Below are 21,285 nucleotides of genomic sequence, written 5' to 3'. Positions count from 1 at the left end.
CTGAAAAATTATCTTTTAACGCTACATTTTCATCTTGTTAAATCAACGTGGGTGTCAAATCGGCAAGGGCAAAAGGTTAGTTGTTTGCTGCATTTCTTCACGTTGCCCGCCCTGCAGTCCATTCTTTCCCATGTGCCCCTAAGGTTTTTTGGACCGGTCGATTCCTGCTAAAATTCGTCCGATTGTACCTATTTCTTTCTGATACTTGCTGTTCTACCTTCATAATAGGTACGTGTTTAATTGTTTTTGCCAAATAGCTCTTTTTTCGCTACGGAATTCAGTTAAATTTACCTCGAATCTGAATCGGAGTCAATTTTATCCAGCATGACGTCACAGGGCAAATGAACTGCCGAACCCTTGAACACGCTGCTTCGGTAGCTGTGCTTATTTATCCCATCAAAACAACCTAAAGGCAGATAGTTTGTCAACTTTAGCGCCACTCAGTTCTAAGTTGTGTTTCCATTTATCGACCAGGTATTCTGTAATTCGGCTTATGGCTCCCGGCGAACTAGACTTGGACAGTGGGGTAGAGTCATTGCCAGTAAGCAGCAAAGACATGACACCAGAGAAACCCAAAGCTCTGCCAGAACTAGAAGACGACGATGATGAGGTAAGGACTCAAGTTTGTGGCCAAAGTCGCACTATTGTTTTTGGTCTTGTTTCAATCGAGACTCCTGTTAATTACCGTAGGCATACAGCTGTTTGTAAGTTGAGGTTAGGTGCTCAAAATTCATTTCCATACATTTTATTTCTTTTTATGTCATTGATGTATCACAGCACTAATATGCTGTATTCATCTCCAACTTTTATTTACTGCAGAGAGATACAGTTTTATTTGAATTTATCTAAACCGTCAAAGTATTACTTCCCCTGTTTTTCAGTTACACCCTCTTCATGGTCACGCAGTTGCATATTTGCACTACTTTTGAGTTACATATTTATGTTCTAACTTGTCTTTCAGGACTTAGATGAAACCTTGGCCGAGAGATTGTGGGGCTTGACTGAAATGTTCCCTGAATCTGTTCGTAATGCATCTTACTCACTCTCTACTGGTGCTGTAGGTGGTGCCAAAGGTCAGTAAGTTGTTTTCGGTGTGTCTTTGTTTGCATGCCTCTATAAATCTAAACTAATAATGAACTTTTTTCACTCTCTTGATTAGGTTTATATAGCTTTTCCCGGTCAGCATTTTGGGTGATATTTAGTTCCTCGCTTATTCTCTTCGCTCCCGTTTTATTGGAGGTTGAACGAGCTCAAATGGAAGAACAACAACGCAACCAAACCAAACAGGTCAGGTTTTGTCTTAATCGTAAAGGCACATTGTTGTTTGTGTTTTAATTACAAAAATTGTTAATATGATTTTGGGTTGTTCTTTTTTTTTTTTTTTTTGTGAGTAGGTTCTGCTGGGACCAAATTCTGCAATGGCCATGGGACCTCCTCAACGATAATCATCACCTACTGGTACAATAGAAATATTGTGGGACATGAAGAAAACTCATCGCTTGAGGAAGTTAGGATATGTAGTAGCCAAACTGTCGGTTATGGGTTGTACCATTGAATCAAAGGTGTATCTGAAGCTAGTAAAATTCTATACAGCATTAACCAACTGAAAAGAGATAGAATCTTTAATGAAGAGATCTACTCAGCCATGAATTAATTCAATTGAACTTCAGTTTGGGGTACTTAAATAACTATTGTAACTCTAAAACAATTTCCATTTGGGTCATCCTCTACTCTTCAGGTATCATATTTTGTTTCATGTATAATTCAGTTGTTACTGCAAGGCGCACTGCACAGGATTAATTTTTATCCATTGAAATCTCTTGTTGCCATTCTGAAATTTACTAAATTCACATCTGTAAGTATGTTCAAATAGATAAGACTGCTTATGTTATCCATAAGTTTTGCCTTTCTCTGGTATTATCTACGGTCTACAATTAGGCATTTTTCTTCAGTTGTAGAATCAAACCTACTGTACAATAGTTGTAATCCAGTTCCGATCTCCAAAGGTTAGAGTAACTTGTACAAATGTAGTAAAATTGTTTTATAGTGGTTATTAAAAAAAAAACTAATCACATGTGGCTGAACCAAGACTACAGCATAGTTATATGTCAGTCAAACTTTAATGATGTAATAATGCACTCTGGCCTTGGTTCTTACCTATAGTGCATATCTGTTAGGTTTGTACGCAGCTATGCTGTTTATCTGTCATGTTGAATGCACTTCCATCAAATTTGTTGGTAATCTTCATTTTTTGAAGCAGCAGCAGGGTATTTTATGTATTTTTTTGTTGTTGTTGATACTCACAATAATGGAGTGGAAAAGGTGCTGTGGACTTGTGCACATAAGATCTTCTAGTCATTGTTTTCAGTATCTCACATGAGTTTAGGTATCTCCATACTTCAAAACTTTATTAAGGAGTGTTTCATCTTGCTCAATCAAACTATGTGTTAGAATGTATTTTGCTACTGTGAGTTAGTGAGGAGTGGAAGTGGATGAGCATTTCCTATATTTCAAATTCTGCATTTGATTGATGTATATTTTATTTGCTTCTGTTGGTATTACATGCTTCAAGGGAAGTTGCATTTGGCTCATACATTTCTTTCTTTTTTCCCACCAGTTAACTGAAACTTATATTGCTGTATTTGAATGTTACAACATTCCCCCAAACTTTTCGTATGAAACATCACGTGACCGAGAGGCATCAGTGTACTGTACTGTAGTAGTGTTACAATAGGTAAAAAAAAATAATGAATGAATGATTAACTTGAGTGTAAATCTGTCTCTTTTTCTGGAAAAAGGACCTATCCAGATTCACTTATGCACTTTGGTACAATTATATAGGCAAAGTTTCTAATTTTTAAATAACATGCGCAGGTGACCCCTGTACCAAAATTAAGAAACCACTACTTTACTGGTAGGAAGTCATCTATTGGAACATGAAGGAAGAGACTTCTAGTGTGCTGTTTGATTACTTCAGCATAAGCCTGTTCAAATGATGATCCAATCTCATTGTAGACCAGCTGCCAGTTTTCATTTACTACTCTGTTTATAGTATTTCCTGGGAAAAAATGGGAAATTAATTATCACCTCTTTTCTTTAAGGAACTCTGGTAGTGACTTGGGCTTACCGAGCTGTTTGTCTCCATTGAATAGATTATCAAAGCGCATCTCCATTTTCTTTGGAGTCATTTTCAAATTCACACCGATCACTTCAAAATAATCTTTGCCATCTTTCTTGGTGAGTTTCTTTCCTTGTATTTTCCACACGCAGAAACACTCATCTGAGCAAAGACATGAGCTGAAATAAGTACCCTGGAAGTCTCAGAGTAAATTATAGTCAACCACCTTCAGAGAAAACACCTACGTAACACAACTTTGCTCTCGCCCTGGCCAACAACGGGCAGAACGAGCACACGTCCCTTGATAGTGTAGTTGCTGCTGACCACCGCGCGGGCGAACACGAACGACGCGTTGATGGTCATACTGTTAAGGTCTATGCTGCAAAACAAAAAAAAATTAACTCAACGGTGCAAAAAAATGACAAATTTGACGAACCCGCCAAATATTTAAAAATAGGACTAGTGGCACTGCTTAATAACCACATTTGGCATTCAAATTTATCAAATCTAATCAAAGTGCCAGATAAGAGAGGGAGCGGTCGCCACTTCACTCGCACCGAAGAGGGGGAAGGCCCAGTCTCGAATCGAACCACGCTTCGATGGCAGGATGAGAGAGAAAGGGGAAAGAGGCGGGGGGAGGGAAGTCCCGGTGCCTGGCCTGCTGGGCACAGTGGGCCAGCAGACCGGTGGAGGCGGCCAAAGCTCTGGACGCGTTTTGAGCTCCAGAGTCGCTAAACAGGACTCGAACCGAACGTGTAACCCCTCCAATGGATTGCTCTTCGAACGAGGAATCCATTGGTGGGGTCACACGTTCGGTTCGAGTCCCATTTAGCGACTCTGGAGCTCAAAACGCGTCTAGAGTTTTGGCCGCCTCCACCGGCCCACTGTGCCGGGCCTACCTGGCCGAGTACACCTTGTCGTTGTCGAGCAGCCCGGTGGTGACGAGGTCGCTGAGGGTGAGGTCCATGTTGAGGGGGCCCTGGCCGCCCTGCGTGATGCGCAGCTCCTGGACGTACAGCGGGTCGAGGACGGGCAGCCCCAGCTTGGGCAGGCCCTTCTTGAGCTTGGGCAGCGTCTCCTCGACGGCGCCGCGCAGGCACTCGGACAGCTCGGGGTCGGACCGCACGCAGCGCTTGATGTCCGGGGCTGTGGGCCCACGTGAAGGCAGGGTGAGGCTCGGGTCTCCGTGGAACGATTCCTAGCTTTAGCCCATCCCACCGACAGCCCCGTGTCCTCAAGCTAGGAGTGTCCTCCCGGCCAGGGAAGCCCAGGCACACGCGTTGCTCGGCGCGCTCGCGTTCCCATGAACTTGGTGCCGACTGGCTGCCGGTCGCCGACAGGCAGGAAGAGAGTGAGAGAGAAGCAAAGCGCAAGGACGCGCACTTTTCTCCGAGACAAGGTGGCCGTTACGAAATTAGAGTGACCGTCGAGTGGTCAGCATGACAGACACGTTCGCCGCGACCGGCGTGCGGCGTCGTCCACGTGTCGCGTCCACTGCCGGCACCTCTCTCTCTCTCTCTCGCACCCCCACGCCACGGCGCGCGAGTGCGAGAGAGACAGGGACACGGGCTGCTGCAGCACGGCCACCACGGCCTCGGCGCCGTGGAGTAAGACGATGCAGCCGTGTTTCAGGCTCAGGCTTGCGCCCCACTCCACCGTGGAGGCCTCGAAGGCCACGGCCAAGGCCGCCGAGAACGGGATGGGTGCCATTGCCGGCACCCGCCAGTGACTTGTGGCGCTCCAAACCCGTTGGGATCATTATTTTGGAAAAAGGCTGGAGTGCCTGTAATTTGATGCCATGCTGTGCAGGCGGTCGTTTCCTGATCGTGATTATCATTGCGAGAAGCCGCGAGAGCCGCAGAAAAACAAGCCTTGCGCGGAACGATTTTTTGTTCTTTCGGAAAACTATGGTCATGAATTTAACATCGGTCGCACGCGTGGCAACTGTAACAGGCGGAGGCGTAGCACTTTGTGCTAAATTTGTCTGCTCGTGCTGTACTCATTCTGCGCACAACAAAGACAACGCTGCTCGCATCGTTCCGGGAGGTATTCCCTGATTTCTCCGGCGCTCTCTCCGGGCGGGCCGGGCCCCTCTGGTGGCCTTCCCCCGGAACCACCCCCCGGAAATGAGGTCCTCTCCGGGGCCGCCGCCAACGTTGTCACCGGGACGCCCGAGGCACGGCGAATGGAAATAGTGCCTGTTGGCGGTGGCCCCGATGTGTGAGCAGGATGATTAGGACTCCGGCGGTCGCTGGTTGCGCGAGGCGCGCGATGACGTCGACGGCGGCCGCTGCATTAGAGAGCATGCGGGCAGGGCGGCGCGGCGCCGCCAAAACACCAGTCCGCTCGCGTGCTACTTGACTAATCAGACCGAGCGACGCGCAAAGCCACGCAAGTGGCGGCGCCGGTCGCGGACTTGCGGGGCTCTCCGCGCGGCGCCCAGACCGCGCCCCGCCGACGCCGTGCTGACCACGCACTACTTGAAGAGGCGCTCGGCGTGGCGTCTGGGCCGGCCAGCCCACTTTACGGCAGTCGCTACGGCCCCCCGGACCCTTCAACATCGCCAACCTGTCGCCGGCAGTGGGATCACCGGGGCTGCGACGACGCGACGCCACGCCAGGGTGAGTTCCCTTTGTTCACCGCAGGCACGCCCCTCGGCGCACTCGGACACACTCTACTCACGAAGTTTCCCCGCGGACGCCACGCCCAGCGAGGCGATGCCCAGCATGGCCGTGCCCAGGACGAGGCGCAGCAGCATCTTGCGGCGCGGGCTGGGCGAGGACTGCAGAGCGACGCGGAGGCAAGTCTAGTCGCTGCGATGCGACGCAGGCGAGGAAATGACACTGAATAAGCGTGTGTCCGGGCCGGGCCGGCTGAGACTCCAGTCGCCTCCGGTCGGCCGCGTGCCTCGGCGTGCCTGCAGTCCCCACCAGGCCCCGGTCCGTCCCGTCCGGACGTCTGGATGCCTGGACCGTCTGGACCACCGCCCCGGCCCGGCGGTGTCACCTCCTCGGGAGCGGCCTTAAACAACAAAAGCGCTGTGCAGAATCCGACCGACCAATGGGGTGCTGCGAACCACTCCGAACCCGAACGCCCCGCCGAGGACGGCCGAACGAGAATCCGCTGCGGGACGGCAAACGGGACAGCAGACGACCCCGTCCAGCACCTGTTGTAAAAATAGAAATATTTTGTTTGTTTGTCTCGCGCGATGAGAATAGTGTGCCGACACTCCAGTGCAGCGCGTGGGGCTGGAGCTCTCTCGCACCTTGTCGCCGATGCCGCCACGGGGGGGCACGATTCTGCTATCGCACTGGAGGGATCGCTCAGCGAATTAACCACATTGTAATAGTGTAGACTGATGGATGGGCTGGAGTCGATCGGCGAGGGGCAACCATGCCGCCGCGAGTGTGTGGTACAGTGCCCGTCTGGCGGCGCCGTTTCGTACAGTGTCGCGGATATCGCTGGCAGACTCGCGCCTCGAGGTAGGCAACCCCTCTGACGCCGAGCCACTTTGAACTTGAGGGGCTGTCTGTCTGGCCGAGGCTGAACCACTTGGCCCGACCCGTTGACACCTATCGGTCGCGTGACTCCGTCGCGCCAGGTAGACGTGGATAGACGCGGACACGAGGGGAATGCACTTGAAGATCAGTCGCGCAGTGTCTCCTGGCCAGTGCACCCACACCGCAAACCGTCAAGCAGGGCTGGCAACCTGCGCTGCGCACTTATCCACAGCCTTGTCTCTGCACTTCCCGCAGACGCTCGAGTCGAGAGAGACCGCTCCTCCTTCTCTGTCAAACCATTTCCACCGATTTCCACGAAAAAGGGGGCGGTGCACAGTGGGCCAGACGACCGGTGGAGGCGGCCAAAACTCTAGACGTGTTTTGGAGCTCCAGGTTGCTAAATGGGACTCGAACCGACCGTGTGACCCCACCGATTGATTCCTCGTTCGGAGAGCAATCCATTGGTGGGGTCACACGTCCGGTTCGAGTCTCATTTAGCGACTCTGGCGCTCAAAACGCGTCTAGAATTTTTGCCGCCTTCACCGGTCTTCTGGCCCACTGTGCGGGGTGGGAGACGTCGCGGCCAATCATCCGGGGCCTATTCGACATTACCGAATTTCAACACAGGACCTTGACGACTTAAAAGCCGGCCGCGGCTCTCGATTCAACTTGACTCAATGTGAGGCAGGATTACCCACGAATTGCGCAATCCAGCCCGGTCCCTTTGAAACTGCGATTGGCTGCGATAACCGCCGGTGACAGCGATCAGCTGTGTTCCGTGAATGTCAAGTCCACTGCGCGTCACCAGTTATCAGAGCGGCTAGACTTGCCCTGGCCGGCATTCAATCCGATTCAACCCCACCAGCTTAGTCTCCGAGTGGAGTGGATGGAGTGGTCGTACTCGGCCGGGCGAAACCGCGCGGCAATTTCCACGAGTGGCGTGCCGGCAGGAGTTTGTGTTCGCCATTCAAATCCAGTTTCCGGATAATAAACTCATCCGCTCGAGGGGGCGCCACGCCGTCCCGTGGAACTGGTTAAACAATACCAAAACGCGTCGATTAAACGAATTATGTCGGCGTATTCCGACGACAGGTTCGCTTCGGTCCACGTGCTTTCCTTATCTCCCGATACGAATCCGCATCACTTTCGATCAGCACGCTCTCGCAAAGAAACACACTTGATGCGGCGTTTGAATTCATTATTTTATTAAGTCTAATTCACATTTTTGTACAATTATCACAGCTTTTCCGGGATGATGCCGTCGATGGGCACGTGGATGAAGAGGGCGTGCGCCGGCCTCCTGAAGAGCTCGGCGTACGCCGTGTTGAGGGACGGCGAGATCTCGTTGAACACCAGCTCCCAGTTCTCGCTGAGCACCTTGTTCATGGTGTCGCCTGGAACGGCGGCAAGGCCGGCGAGGCGCGGCGTTAGCTTACAGGCCACTTATGCAGATGGGCACGCGCGATGCGCATCCATCGGGAGTCATGTGGAATTCGGCGGTGCCGACCGGGATTCCCGGTGCTCCGTACTCACCCAGCTGCTTGTCGCCGTTGAACAGGTTGTCCAGGCGCAGGCTCATCTTCTTGGGCACCATGTTGGCCTTCACGTCGGTGATCTCGAAGTAGTCCTTGCCGTCCGACTTCTTGGTGCGCTTGCCCGTGATGCGGAGGCTGGTCTTCACGTCGTCTGCGAACAGAAACGGGCATGTATCTGTGTCACTGACAAGGTTGCGAAAGTGACGCGAAAGTGACACCAAAGTGACACCAAAGTGACACCAAAGTGACACCAAAGTGACACCAAAGTGACACCAAAGTGACACCAAAGTGACACCAAAGTGACACCAAAGTGACACCAGTGACACCAAAGTGACGCGAAAGTGACGCGAAAGTGACGCGAAAGTGACGCGAAAGTGACGCGAAAGTGACGCGAAAAGTGATGCAAGTGACGCGAAAGTGACTCGCAGAGACGGTGAGACGCTTACTCAGCTCCACGCGGCTGTCTCCCGTGCCGGTGATGGGCAGCAGGAGCACCTTGCCCTTGACGGAGTACTTGCTGACGGCCAGCACGGTGGGGGTCACGGACTCCGCCGTCAGCACCATCTTGTCCAGGTCGAAGCTGCAACAGACAGGGTGCCGTCACAAAGTCGCGATCGTGAAAAACCAGGGTGACCAGGGTCCGGGATCGGTTGGCTGCGAAACGCTTCATCGTCGGCATGATCGGAACCAGGCTGGCGGCAGTAATTACAACCGACGGCACTTACTGGATGCTCTCAACCTTGACGCCGTCCAGGAACTTGGTGGTGGACATGTTGGTGAAGGTGAGGTCGAGGTTGACGGGGCTGTTGCTGCCCTGGGACAGGCGCATCTCGGAGATGAGCAGGGGGTCGAGGGGGCCGACGCCGAGCTTGGGCAGGCCATTCTTCATCTTGGGCAGCGCGTCGGCCACGGCGGCGCGCAGGCACTGGTCCACGTTGGGGTCCGTCCTGGCGCACCGCATGATGTGGGCGGCTGCAAAGCGAGGCACGCGGAGTCACTTCGCTTGCTTCAGAGTGAAAACGGAGTGAACGCCTCTGAGGGGACCGCGTGGCACCGCGGCGACTGGGACTGCGTCCGGAACGACCGCCCCTCGCCCTCCGAGGCGTGGCGGGCCTAGGCAGTTCCGGGCGCAGCCTCGTCGCCGGCCTTGGTGGCCTTGACAGCGGACTGCAAGGCCCGGCAAGGCCACGGCCAACAGCGCGTCCCTCTTCCGCAGCCCTCCGCGCACTCACGCAGTTTGCCTGCCGTCGCGACGCTCACGACGGCGAGCAGCACGAGAAGGCCCTGTCGGTGGAGCATGGCGGCGGGGTGGCTCGGCGAGCTGCAAGGTACGCGGCCGGGTCGTGGGAGTCCTGGGGGGCTGGCTGGGCTGGCGACGTCCTACCCGCTCGAGTCCTTGCTCCAGTCTGTCTGAACGGAAGACATCGCGGTGCCTCGTCACCTCGGACAGCCTCGGCCGCTCGGACTGTGTCCAGCAGCAGGCCAGCAGGCGGTTTGCTGGAGGGGCGCGCGTGCTTGTGTGTGTGTGTCCGTACACCAACACGAGCACACACTCATGAACTTGATATCATAATACTTCCAGGCATAACCGACGGGGCTCCCCCACCCTGCCGTAAAGCGAGACGAGTGTCGAAGCGCCTGAAGGAAGAAGCAGGACGGAGCGCTGCTCGGTGCCGGCAGTTCTGGTTTTTGGCTAGTACAATGTTATTATAGGCTTATAAAACAAGGTTCGTCTCCCCGGTGACCTTGCCTCGGGTTGATACCGCCATCCAGAGTACATAACACTCAGATGGAGAAGGTTCGAAAATAACAATTAAAATAGCCTTTTTTATGATCATGACCATTAAGATCGCGAATTTCGGCGGCCGCTCGGCTGCGACTCGGCCGCCGCCCGTATACGGCTTTTGGTTCGCAGAATTAGCCGCCGGGCCACTTGCTAGAAACCTCAACAATCTACGCGGAAAAGTTTTGGCCAGGGACGACGCCAACGCTCAGACACTGCTCCTCCCAGGTCAAATGGGGCAGAGGGGTAGTGCGGGCGTGTTTGGCGGGACCGCACACCCATTTCGTCTCCGGCGCCCTTGTGTCTCCGTTGGGATGGAGCAGGCTCACTGGTTCCCGCCACCTCGCGGATCCAGTTCCGGAGGACATAGTGGTCACTCGATAAATGCTGCGTGGTCGCCGATCACGCTCGCCTCGGTGCAGAACTCTGTTTCTATAGAGGTCTAGGCCTGCACTGAAATTAAATTTTCAAAAAATATTTTTTTAAAAATAGATTATTTGCATCTGTGTGCTCAATCGAGGTGAATAATCCGACGTCGATAGTCCCATATCAATAGTCAGACGTCAATACTTCGACGTCAATACACTTTGGTATACACTGTAAGTAGTGGAGTGGAAACTAAAGCTTGCTGGCCGTGCCGTAAACGACTACTGGTTCCAACGACATTGACCAAGGACCCGTGTACCTGCGGTCAAATCAACGACTCCAAGTTCATGCGAGTCGGTGGCCTGAATCTTGTCCAGCAAGCTGACCCAGTCTCTCGCGTCACCGCAGGGGTGAATGAGATGGGGGAAGGTCACACAGATTATCGAGCGAGGATCCAGTGGGGGGAGGGGGGCGCGAAAAGTCATTCGCCTCATCACACGCACTAGTTTTGTTTGACCAAAGCAAAGTGACCCCGAGGAGGCAGTCGCGCCATGTGGTTTCTAAGAGGCACGTTGACGTCGCCCCCCATTTCCCGCCCAAGGATGTAACGCGGCACGTCCGCGCTGCCGTTCAAATTTGCCGCCAGAATGTCCTTCCACGGCCCCCTCGGAAGCGCGCGCCGCGCCCAGGACTCGGGCCGCGCCAAGGATCTTCCACAGGGCAGTGGTCGCCTGGCGTCTGCTAGGCGTCTGCTACGCTGTAGAAAACTTTGATTCTATCCCGTCCTTAAAATAAACAGCTGACCATTGGATGTCGCAGACCCCCGAAACTGGCCGTTAGGAGTACGGTCGAGTACCCCGAGCACCCATCGGACTATCTTGATAAGGTAAAAGGGCGTTTTGGAGCGAGAAAACGGACGTGGAATCGGACTGGTCCGTGAGTCGTCTGCTAGTCTAGCATGCCACTGGCAGTGATCACATCGCGGGTCGCGCTGCGCGGGGCTTAGCATGAGATCACTTATGCCCACCAAGGTCACTCGCGCGACGGGCACTTCTGCCGCGGCGCGAGTCGCAGGTAGGTCGGCAAGGGGAGCAGTGCGGCGCCGGAGGAAGCCTCGTGTCGCCCTGACAGGTTCGTGGAGACCGTCAAGTAGGACAGCTTCGGGTGCAACCATAACCTCAGCCTGACAGCCACTGCAGTGCAGAACAGTGCGCTCTGTTCCTAGAAATGTGTCTACCGTGTCCTCTGCAGTGTCCTAGACTTGCCTAGGCCGCGCACGGCCTACGGCGGCCTATTGTCAGAGGCAGTTGTTTCATCACATGCCTTTGATGCGGCCGCTTGAATGGAATCAAACCTTGCAGCTTAGATACCGCTGAGGCTTTTGTTTGGGTGGTATCTCCGCGATAGGTGGCTTTCTTGTCTGTAAGCCAGTGCTCTGATAAAAGTGCGTGAGGTTTTTTCCTTGTGAAATGTTGAGACATGTCTGATGTTGGACGAGTCCTTCATGAGAGGTCATTCCATTCCCTCTTTATTTCAAGGTCCAAGGTTACAGCATCAATCTGCCTTTAATATGGTATTATGCCCACTGAAATTCCATGGCAGGTCTATGTTTGTTAAGGGACTTTTCTTTACTAGCAGAGTAAATTCAATTTTTTCTATCATTTGACTCATTTAGTGTACAAAGTAGTACAGTCTTCTGGCTGGGTGCTGGGTACATGACACCATGAATTACCCTTTTTCAAAACACTGATTGCAAGTATCAGTTTTATTTATTTATTTTGGTATCAATCACCCTTTGCTATTCAATCATGAGGGTCACTTGTTATCACATGCAGCTACTCCCAAAAATTAATTTCTGTATGTGATATGTGATAAGGCCAGTGAGTCATGTGGTGGCAGCAGGAATTATCACATGATGATGCAATACTCATTCTTTTTTATTCTCCAACTCCAAATATCTTCCGTTTGAATTTTTTTTTTTATCATGTAAAATAAATAATAACTCCTACATTTAACTTGTAAAAAAAAAAAAATTGGTTGAAACTTATATTTTACATTATGTTAATGCTTGTCTTCTTATTGATCTGTTAAATAGGTCTGACACTACGAAACCATCAAGATGGCTTCCGCTCACCTGAGGCGGGTGGCCGCTGGAACAGCGTTCCTTGGAGCAGGTGCTCTTGCTGCGTCTTGGCTAACCAGTGAAGCCGTGAGTATTTTCTAGATCATGAAATAAAAATAACTTTTACGTAATCACTCATTACATATTTGAATTACTTTGCAGCCCAGCCGAGTTTCAGCAGCTGAAATCAGTGGAAAGAAACTACGAGCAAAACGCACTCTCCCTCCTCGCGATGAACAGATCAAATCACTTCAAACTGAAGATGAATTTGATGTTCTCATTATTGGTGGAGGTGCTACTGGAGCTGGATGTGCTCTGGATTCAGTTACTCGGGGTATGATTTTCTTGAGTCCTGGGGCTCTAGATGTAACATTCTTGAAAACTTTTTCCTTCATACCTCTAATCGTTGTCATTTTCTTTCCTAAACCAGGCCTGAAAACAGCTCTTGTCGAATTGGACGATTTTGCATCTGGCACCAGCAGTCGTTCAACCAAACTTATCCATGGTGGTGTTCGTTACCTCCAAAAAGCGATTTTTAATTTGGATATTGATCAATATCGGATGGTGAAAGAAGCTCTTCATGAGAGGACCAACATGTTGGAGTCAGCACCACACTTAACTCATCCTCTACCCATCATGTTGCCTGTATACACGTGAGTGTTTTCTGCCATAAGGGTATTGGGACATAGATAAATTGTGGGTTGGTGTTGCATGTTTCAATGTTCTTTGAGCTGGGATTATTTGTTGCAAAAAACGGGGGAGTTGTATTGTCCTGTGTTGCATAGGTGGTGGCAGATACCATACTACTGGGTGGGCATCAAGATGTACGATTTGGTGGCGGGCTCAAAAAGTGTGAAGAGCAGTTATTACCTTTCAAAGAAGGATGCCCTAGAACTCTTCCCTATGTTGCGTGGAGACAAACTTTGTGGAGCTATCGTTTACTATGATGGTTGGTCTGCATGTTTTATAACATTTTTATTTTTACAAATATTTTTACTATTTCTTATGGTGCAGTTAAGAAGGATAATGTATAAGAATTGTAATTATAATAATTAAAATTTTTTAGGACAACAAGATGATGCTAGGATGTGCCTTGCCATTGCTCTGACCGCTACTCGACATGGAGCAACAGTTGCAAACCACGTTCGTGTCACCAAATTGATCCACGGCCAAGACGCTACAGGCAAGAGGGTTGTCCAGGGAGCTTCACTGCGCGATGAGTTAACTGGCAAAGAGTGGGATGTAAAGGCGAAATGTGTCATCAATGCCACTGGTCCTTTCACTGACTCCATCAGGAAGATGGATGATCAGAAGGTGAAAGAAATCTGCTGTCCAAGCTCTGGTGTGCACATTGTGCTTCCTGGATATTACAGGTACAATTGTCAACTTTTCTTTTCTTTTCTTCAGAAATAGTGTAATATTTTTTTTAATGAGAGCCTTTTACTTCCTGATTCCAGCCCTGACCAGATGGGACTCCTTGATCCTGATACATCAGACGGACGTGTCATCTTCTTCCTGCCTTGGCAAAGACAGACTATTGCCGGAACCACTGACCGTCTTTGTGATGTAACCCATGATCCAAAGCCCACTGAAGATGAGATTGAGTTTATTCTGGGTGAAGTGAAGAATTACCTCAATCCTGATGTTGAGGGTATGTTCAAGAACATAAAACTACCCCTTACTGATTTTATTTGAACAGTTTGTAATAAAAATGCACCTTTCAGTCAGGAGAGGTGATGTATTGTCGGCATGGAGTGGTATCCGTCCTTTGGTCTCAGACCCTAACAAAGAGGATACTCAGTCACTTGCACGAAACCACATTGTCCATGTCAGTGATTCAAACCTTGTGACAATTGCTGGTGGCAAGTGGACAACTTACCGTGCTATGGCAGAGCACACCATAGACGCAGCTGTTAAAGGTATCATATTTGTGGCAACAGATACAAATTTCATTCACTGTAACTGTCTTTGTCTTAGGTAACGCTGATTTTGTTTTCTTTTTTCCCTTAGCATGCAAGCTACCTGCTACCAAAGAATGCCAAACTGATGGTCTTTTGATTGAGGGCGCTCATGGTTGGACTCCTACCATGTACATTCGACTTGTACAAGATTTTGGTCTGGAATGCGAGGTCGCCCAACACTTGTCAATGTCCTACGGTGACCGTGCCTTTGCTGTAGCAAAGCTGGCCTCTTTGACTGGCAAACGCTTCCCCATTATTGGCAAGAGGATCCACCCTGAGTTCCCCTACATTGATGCCGAGGTAGAACTAGCTAATTCTCTTAGTAAGAGTATGACCATTAGAGTGTGTTTTAAAAATATCTTTTTTTTTTTTTTCAAGATTCGGTATGGTGTGCGAGAGTATGCTTGCACAGCTATTGACATGATTGCCCGCCGCCTTCGACTAGCCTTCCTGAACAACCAGGCAGCTCAAGAAGCCCTGCCAACTGTTATTGATATTATGGCTGAAGAACTCAAGTGGAGTGAGAAAGAAAAGAAGGTTGGTTTTGGCACAAGCAGTAATAATTGTGGAATTTTTGAAAATCATTATTTGTTTGGGAATTTACTTAATTTTATATTATTTGACTTCACAGGTTCAGTATGAAAAGGCTACTGCTTTCCTTGCTGAGCAGATGGGACAACAGGTGAACCGTGCTTCCAGGGAGAAGATGAGCATTAACCTGTCCAAGGATGAAATGCAGTTGTACATTAAGCGCTTCCAAATGATTGACAAAGAACACAAGGGCTATGTATCTATCAATGATATTAGGCGATCAATGAAGGTAATGTCTGAAATCTTTGAGTTGCTGTAATTGTTCATTCTATTTTATTTGTTTACTGTCTTTATGATTTTATTTTAACCCCTTTTTTTGCAAAATTTTATCATTTTTAGAGCTTTGGTGAAGATGTGTCTGGAGAAGAATTACACGAAATCCTCAAAGAGATTGACACCAACATGAATGGCCAAGTTGAGCTTGATGAATATCTGCAGGTACTGTCCTCACCACTTGATACAGTCTACTTCAGTTTTAGAAAAAGAGGAGGGGTAAAAAAGCCAAGCCTACCCCACCCAGTAATCACCCAGTGATTGGCATCGTGCCATGTCTCATGGCTGAGAGTCAAAATCTATTGTAGTATCATGCCATGAGGCGATCACATGTTCCCCGGGGTGGTTCCCATGTGGTCTCCGCATGCTCTTTACATTTTTCTATTTGTGTAGCCTTAACACTTTGCTCTCTCTCTTTTTTAGATGATGTCAGCAATTAAGTCTGGTGCTGTGGCATACTCACGGTTTGCACGTATGGCTGAGATGCAGGAAGCCGTCGTTGAGAAAGAGGGTCTTATGAAGAAGGTTTCGGTGGAGCGCAGTGGAGGTGGCGTTTAAATCACTGTTATCAATCATGCTTATGTCCGTTTTAAGCAATACTCATTTACATGTCACCATCACCTATGTAATTCTGTCAGAATTGCTGTCTTCTCTATCACAAAGGCACTTCATGACAAGTGGGCCATCATGCTATTATGAAAGTTTGTCTGGTTCTTGGGCTGGTATGCTATATTGGGCTCAATGGTAGCACATTAGTTATGCTTCATCTGTTCACTGCTTGAAAATTTTGTTTGGAAGCTGTCGGGATATTTTCATATTCCATCTAAATTTAGATTAATTTCCTTTTCTTAAATGAAAATTCTTTCCAGCTTTTAAACAAATTTCATATAATGGCCTGCTTGATGTGAAGTGGCCACAAACTCTTGAGTTTGTTATGTAGCTCCACTCTCTGTAGAGACAGGTTTCTCTCTTTTGGAACACTAAAAAATACTGTCCTTTAGCTACTTCAGTATTTGCTACATCACTATGGAATCCCTCTGGAAAACCTCAGAGGAATTTTTACAATAAGGAAAGTAATTATAATAATTGTGCCATTAATGAAAAAGGCAGCAGAATGGCAACTAGGGACAATGAACGAACGTTCTTCTCAGTGTCACTGTGAATGTTTTCTTTCTGCATACATGGTGTATGTAGCTACAAGTGGGCTATTTTGCTCATGCTTTTTAAGGTGTTGTGAAAAAAATATGCTATGTTGTTTGCAAGGGACCTTCTACATGTTTTTCAATTTTGTACACAAATGTGGCTTGGGAGTGGGCCTTTTGTAGAAGGGAGAAAAAAATAACTACTTAAATTTCATCATGTACCTTGCTTAGGGGTTGGTGTGCACTCCTGTTGACGGACAAATTGTGTATACAGAAAGTAGGTGACTGGGAAGAATCTTATTATTATCTGCATAGAAGTCACTATTCTTCTTTTCTCACTGTGTCTTCTAGTCGTATGTTCTTCTACATCAGTAAAGTTACATAATGAATCAACTAATTGAATCTCCTGATAATTGATTGTGGTTCCTTAGGTTATTTTGTAACTTTGATGACACATTTAGTTATCTCTGTTATTTATTGAATGAACTGTATCTTGGTCACCTATTGTCAAGACCTTTGTGCTGTGTCAACAGATAGAAGCTTATCTGTCGCGTTATGGTATTGATTTCAACTTGAAATTTGATAATAAATAATATTTTTGGTGTCAATGAATTCAGGTTGTTTTGTCTTACAACTGTGGTAATTTAGCATTCGGACTACCTCAGCACTCAAAACAGAGGCATGCTCTCATTGCACGGTGTAAAGCCACTATTTTAAAAATTAGTGAATGGTTTAAATTTCTATCAAGTTTCTTGTTTTGCTAGAAATCATAGGTTTCAAAATAAGTCTTATCAAATCATGTTGATATGAGCTTGATGCTTCCAGTTGGTGGTTCTTGTCAGCATGCCATTGTTGTAAGGTTTCTAGTTTATTCCCTTAGCTGAATGTTTCCCAAAAGGGCTCCCAAAAATAAATTTACTGTAATTTCCGTTAATCTGTACTATATGCCCTTAAATATTTAACTAACAATTAGGTGGTCTAAATACCTTTCTATTTTCCGATTTTCTTGTTTTTTTTTTTTTTAATCTAAGAATTGTGAGTACTATTCTTCTTTCACTGTTGTAACCACAAACTGATAGTGACTGAAAGGATGGATTTCTCATGCTGAGTGCTCTTGACTGCAATTGAATCAACTACTTTAATTTTAGGTAATGTATGTATTTATCTTTCCTTTTGGCATGTTTTGTGGACTTTCTTAATCAAGAGTGTGAAGATAGCCCAAATGGATCTGTATGTTGTTTGCACGCAAACAAATATCTACCTTTGTGTTTGCTAATATTCTTTCAGTGCAGTGTATGAATGGAAAACTTTATGTATGTGCTTGTTCTCAGAAAGTTGTGCCCTAGTACACCTCTCTGAAATTTTTAATTTACTTTTAACTATTATCTTTTTCTAAAGTAAATGTATCACTATTCATCTTTCTTTTTACCTACACCTTTTATGTTAACATTTTGGTATTATTTTTCTGTGATTAATATTTATTTTATTTAATTTTACCTTATTGTCCTTTTGTTTGTTTTTTGGTTTTGTTTGAAGAACTGTATGTAACTTGAATCTGCTACCTTTCAATGAATGCACTTTTCTTTGTTGTTTGGTGCTTGATATGTTTTGCTTTTTTCATTGTTGGGAAAAATGCCCCACTTGAAATTGGGCTTTTCATAGACATTGCTCGCTCAGTCGTACTCTCCTTTTAAGCCTTCCATCATATTTGTTCATTAAGTGTTGGATTAGTGTGGGTTGTGTCATCTGCTTTTATGTGTCATGGTCACCGGTTTCAATAGCAGCAACAAATGACAGCTTCATTGTTTTATTAGAGGGCTTTAAAATTGCCAGTACAACTCAAGGTCTTTTTCCAGGCGGTGAACATTATCTGCAGTAGAAATGGCCTTCGTGTTCCTACAGCTACTGTTCCATCTCCTGAGCTGTGACTTCTCAAGGAAAAGTACCTCATTATTTATTTGATTGAGATTTTTTTTTTGATCTGGCCAGCACATTAACATTATTATTACCACACGGCTTGAAAGCCAAAAACTTGAGTTACCACAAGATTGTGTAAACTTGAAGACAGGGGGCATGTCTTTCTGATTGTGTAATAAATTATTTATTATGAGACTGACAGTGATCATTTGGAGGGAAGCATCTTATTGACTCATACTTCTGACAAATAAATGTTGTTACGAAAATAACCCAGTCAATTTTCCTTTCGTCCGCGCCCCTCACAGACTTCGAACGAAGTGAGCTTAACCGGGACAGGTAGACAGGGGAAAAGATTAAGGCGAGGGAGCGCCTGTCAAACAGAAGATAGGCACTCCCGCAACACTGTTGTGTCGTGCGGTCGTGAGGCAGTTACGGCTTGGGGGGGGGGGGGGGGGTGCTTTTCCCGGGTAGGCCTCAGCGGCGTGGGCTCTGGAAAAGTTTCTTCAATATCACTATCCGGTATTGATATTGAAACTCTGGGTCAGTCACAGCCAAACAGCGCGGCAAAGTTACAAAAAAAAAGGGTAATAGAGAAAAGGAATAAGTTTTTTTTTTTGCAAGAACCGACTGACTTTCCTGGTCGTGCCTCTTAAACCGTGCGTTCATCACGACGTCTCGGTCCCGGAGGGTCCACGCGGCGGGCGGAGGGCTCGCGAGGGTGTCGTTGGCATTGTCGGCCATCCGTCGCGGCGGTCGCGGCCAGCAGCGCGGGCTACTTGTTGTCCTCCGCGCACACGGCGGTTCTTTGTCCTGGGGGACGCAGGGGTCGACTGCGTACGCGTAAGACGCGTGTTTCTCGTTCACCCTCATTGCGGGCCCAAGAAGACTGACTCCGAAGAGTTGTTGTTCCGTCGTTCTGTCTCTGTCGCACTCATAGGGCGGCCCGTGGGGCACCGTTGGGGTGCGAGAGAGACAGACCGCTCGGCGGCGCGGTGCCATCATTTCCGAACGGACGGGGCGGGTTGCCGCCCCGCCCCTCTCTGCCCCGTTCCAAGCAAGGATATACATGGGCGCGTAAATTGTACACTGTACAGGTAAAATAGAGGGCGGCCGCGCCGGGCCTGCACGCCGCGCGCTGCGCGGTGCCCAGCTGGGGCGCGCGGCACGGCGAGGCACACGCGAAGAAGGACAAGGACGCCGTGTTGGCGATATTTTCCGGGCGGAATCCTCGAGGCACCGCGCGCTGCAGTCTGGGGAAAGGGCCTAGGCCGCCTGGAGCAGCGCGGAGCGGCCCGGGCTGGATAAGGGGGAGGACGGGGACGCCCCGAACGCCCCGAACGCGCGGCGGGAGGCACACTGTCCAATATTCCACCGCCACTCGATGCCTCCGAGCAGTTCGCCTCTAGCTCTGTCTCTCTCACCCCCACGGCACGCCCCATGAGTGCGAGAGAGACATGCCCGGATGCAGCCCGCAGCGCAGCCGCGCCTCTCCCACGCGGCGCACTCCCAGAGTCCCAGGGAGGAGTCCACGTCGAAACACTCCACTTTGAGGCGGCGGAGTGTCTCGCGTCCCCGCCGAAGCGAACCGAAGCGAAGTAAAGCTGTAAAGTCGGATACCCAATGCGCCGCGGCCGCGCTGCCGAGGCTGCCGCGCCACAATCTCAAAGTTTCCCCCCACCCACGCCACGGTCGCCACGGCAACAACTGGAATTTACACGCCCACACTCGTAAAGTATCATGTACGCGTTGCGCGCCACGGCGGCGTATGAGTGCACGGCGGCGCGGTGGGTCGGGGGTGAAAGCTCACCACCGTCACTGTCGCGCTGTCTCTCTCGCACTCATGGGGCGTAACGTCAGGGTGCGAGAGAGACGCGGCTCAGAGAACTTCTTCGGCAGTGCAGGTGACCGGGTTGGAATGAGGGAACGGGGTCTCGGCTCCGCGCTGCCGGGGATCGAACCCTCGACCGGCCCCGTCGGCGGCGGCACGCGACCAGTGCATCAAGTTTTCACCGTTTCCAAGGTAATTTGGAGCGCGGCCAGGCTGAGGCCAGTGTGAGGTAGGCCATGGCTGGCACGGCGCGGAGGGGCGGTTGACTACCGCAAGGCCGGGGCGAGGAGGGGGACGGGGAAGCAGGTGGCAGTGCCGTGTCCTCCGTTATTACTGCGCAGATCTTGTTCCTCGACAAGGGCGGCGTGGAGACGGCCGAGAGAAGACGCAGCGGCAAGGCGCGGCGGCAACGCCAACTGCAGACTCCAGGCGGAGAGACACTGGAAGATGAGGTCTGCTGAGTTCACATGCACTCGTGACATGTCGCCAGCCGGGCAGAAATAAGGATTCTGCTGCGAGGAGTGAAGCCTGGCGACGCTGGAGACGGAGACGAAAAGCTGAAGGCTTCATGTCAACGGCTGCAAGCGAAAACGTTGATTATGTTTTGCGTGCGGGGCGAGCGGCAGCCCGGCAGCGCGATGAAAGCGCTGAAAGCCCGGCGGAACGGAAAGACAAAGGCAGAGACAAAGACAGAGACAGCAGCGGGGCTTAAACATGATGACGTCTGCTCGCCTCGCCTCCTTTCCATTCCTTTCCTCACATTCGCCCTCTCTCTTTTTCTGTGAATACTGATGAGTTGCCCATGCGCCAGCCAGCCAGCCAGCCATGCGCCCGGCCGGCAGGGCTGGAGCCGCTGGAGCAAGCCGGGGGATCGGGCAGGGCTCCCCGCCCCGCCGCCCTCCACCGCCGCAGCAACAGCTTGAGGGGTTGCCATGGAGACCCTCGCGGTGGTGGGGCCGCAGGGCTGGAGGGGCCGGGGGCTCCGGGCGCAGTGAGGGGGGGGGGCTCCTCGTAGGGCTGGTCTGGCTGGCCTAGGGTGGGGATGCATCGATAACTCAGGACTACAGGGGTGGGGCGCGGTGGGGAGCGCGCCGTGGAGGGGGTGGCTGGGCAGGCGCCCCCAGTCGCCGTCTAGTCTCGCTCCAGGCC

General features: G+C 49.8%; 4 protein-coding genes across 11 annotated transcripts; 2 read left to right on the top strand and 2 right to left on the bottom strand.

Annotated features, from left to right (window-relative positions):
• Positions 1-72: 72 nt before the first annotated feature.
• On the top strand, positions 73-2,591 carry LOC117652078 (mitochondrial import receptor subunit TOM22 homolog). Its single transcript, XM_034396737.1, has 5 exons — positions 73-228; positions 475-610; positions 962-1,073; positions 1,160-1,287; positions 1,395-2,591. Exons 2-5 carry the CDS (start codon positions 494-496, stop codon positions 1,443-1,445), a joined length of 408 nt encoding a protein of 135 aa, XP_034252628.1. The 5' UTR covers positions 73-228; positions 475-493; the 3' UTR covers positions 1,446-2,591.
• On the bottom strand, positions 2,523-6,010 carry LOC117652075 (protein takeout-like). Its single transcript, XM_034396734.1, has 5 exons — positions 5,801-6,010; positions 4,018-4,264; positions 3,364-3,497; positions 3,128-3,280; positions 2,523-3,058 (listed from the first exon to the last, which is right to left on the bottom strand). The coding sequence occupies exons 1-5, from the start codon at positions 5,874-5,876 to the stop codon at positions 2,904-2,906; spliced, it is 765 nt and encodes a 254-aa protein (XP_034252625.1). The 5' UTR covers positions 5,877-6,010; the 3' UTR covers positions 2,523-2,903.
• Positions 5,594-18,501, top strand: LOC117652073 (glycerol-3-phosphate dehydrogenase, mitochondrial). Of its 8 annotated transcripts, none has more exons than XM_034396727.1 (14): positions 5,594-5,739; positions 12,398-12,511; positions 12,587-12,758; positions 12,855-13,077; positions 13,210-13,373; positions 13,491-13,797; positions 13,882-14,075; positions 14,149-14,343; positions 14,435-14,685; positions 14,764-14,922; positions 15,017-15,205; positions 15,316-15,414; positions 15,673-15,796; positions 18,248-18,501. In XM_034396727.1, exons 2-14 carry the CDS (start codon positions 12,422-12,424, stop codon positions 18,268-18,270), a joined length of 2,190 nt encoding a protein of 729 aa, XP_034252618.1. In that variant the 5' UTR covers positions 5,594-5,739; positions 12,398-12,421; the 3' UTR covers positions 18,271-18,501. The 8 variants fall into 8 exon arrangements, 7 of the variants coding, with proteins under 7 accessions (XP_034252618.1, XP_034252617.1, XP_034252619.1 ...); XM_034396726.1 differs by lacking the exon at positions 5,594-5,739 and adding an exon at positions 11,033-11,188; XM_034396728.1 differs by lacking the exon at positions 5,594-5,739 and adding an exon at positions 11,243-11,376.
• LOC117652076 (circadian clock-controlled protein-like) lies at positions 7,800-9,563 on the bottom strand. Its single transcript, XM_034396735.1, has 5 exons — positions 9,386-9,563; positions 8,879-9,125; positions 8,600-8,733; positions 8,152-8,304; positions 7,800-8,012 (listed from the first exon to the last, which is right to left on the bottom strand). The coding sequence occupies exons 1-5, from the start codon at positions 9,450-9,452 to the stop codon at positions 7,855-7,857; spliced, it is 759 nt and encodes a 252-aa protein (XP_034252626.1). The 5' UTR covers positions 9,453-9,563; the 3' UTR covers positions 7,800-7,854.
• Positions 18,502-21,285: the final 2,784 nt, after the last annotated feature.

The sequence above is a fragment of the Thrips palmi genome, unplaced genomic scaffold (assembly GCF_012932325.1).
Source record: "Thrips palmi isolate BJ-2018 unplaced genomic scaffold, TpBJ-2018v1 HiC_scaffold_6, whole genome shotgun sequence".
NCBI classification, from domain to species: domain Eukaryota; kingdom Metazoa; phylum Arthropoda; class Insecta; order Thysanoptera; family Thripidae; genus Thrips; species Thrips palmi.
This window is presented reverse-complemented; position numbering and strand designations above follow the sequence as displayed.

Excerpts from the sequence above, each read along its gene's own strand:
- LOC117652076 (XM_034396735.1), bottom strand. The coding sequence starts at position 9,452 with ATGCTCCACCGACAGGGCCTTCTCGTGCTGCTCGCCGTCGTGAGCGTC. Across the intron at positions 8,734-8,878 it reads GTCAAGGTTGAGAGCATCCA|CTTCGACCTGGACAAGATGG; the intron begins GTAAGTGCCGTC and ends TGTCTGTTGCAG. Across the intron at positions 8,013-8,151 it reads CAACGGCGACAAGCAGCTGG|GCGACACCATGAACAAGGTG; the intron begins GTGAGTACGGAG and ends CCGCCGTTCCAG.
- LOC117652073 (XM_034396727.1), top strand. The coding sequence starts at position 12,422 with ATGGCTTCCGCTCACCTGAGGCGGGTGGCCGCTGGAACAGCGTTCCTT. Across the intron at positions 13,078-13,209 it reads ATCATGTTGCCTGTATACAC|GTGGTGGCAGATACCATACT; the intron begins GTGAGTGTTTTC and ends TGTGTTGCATAG. Across the intron at positions 15,206-15,315 it reads ATATTAGGCGATCAATGAAG|AGCTTTGGTGAAGATGTGTC; the intron begins GTAATGTCTGAA and ends TATCATTTTTAG.
- LOC117652075 (XM_034396734.1), bottom strand. The coding sequence starts at position 5,876 with ATGCTGCTGCGCCTCGTCCTGGGCACGGCCATGCTGGGCATCGCCTCG. Across the intron at positions 3,498-4,017 it reads GACAAGGTGTACTCGGCCAG|CATAGACCTTAACAGTATGA; the intron begins GTAGGCCCGGCA and ends TTTGTTTTGCAG. Across the intron at positions 3,281-3,363 it reads CGAGAGCAAAGTTGTGTTAC|ATGAGTGTTTCTGCGTGTGG; the intron begins GTAGGTGTTTTC and ends GTCTTTGCTCAG.
- LOC117652078 (XM_034396737.1), top strand. The coding sequence starts at position 494 with ATGGCTCCCGGCGAACTAGACTTGGACAGTGGGGTAGAGTCATTGCCA. Across the intron at positions 611-961 it reads TAGAAGACGACGATGATGAG|GACTTAGATGAAACCTTGGC; the intron begins GTAAGGACTCAA and ends CTTGTCTTTCAG. Across the intron at positions 1,288-1,394 it reads AACGCAACCAAACCAAACAG|GTTCTGCTGGGACCAAATTC; the intron begins GTCAGGTTTTGT and ends TTTTGTGAGTAG.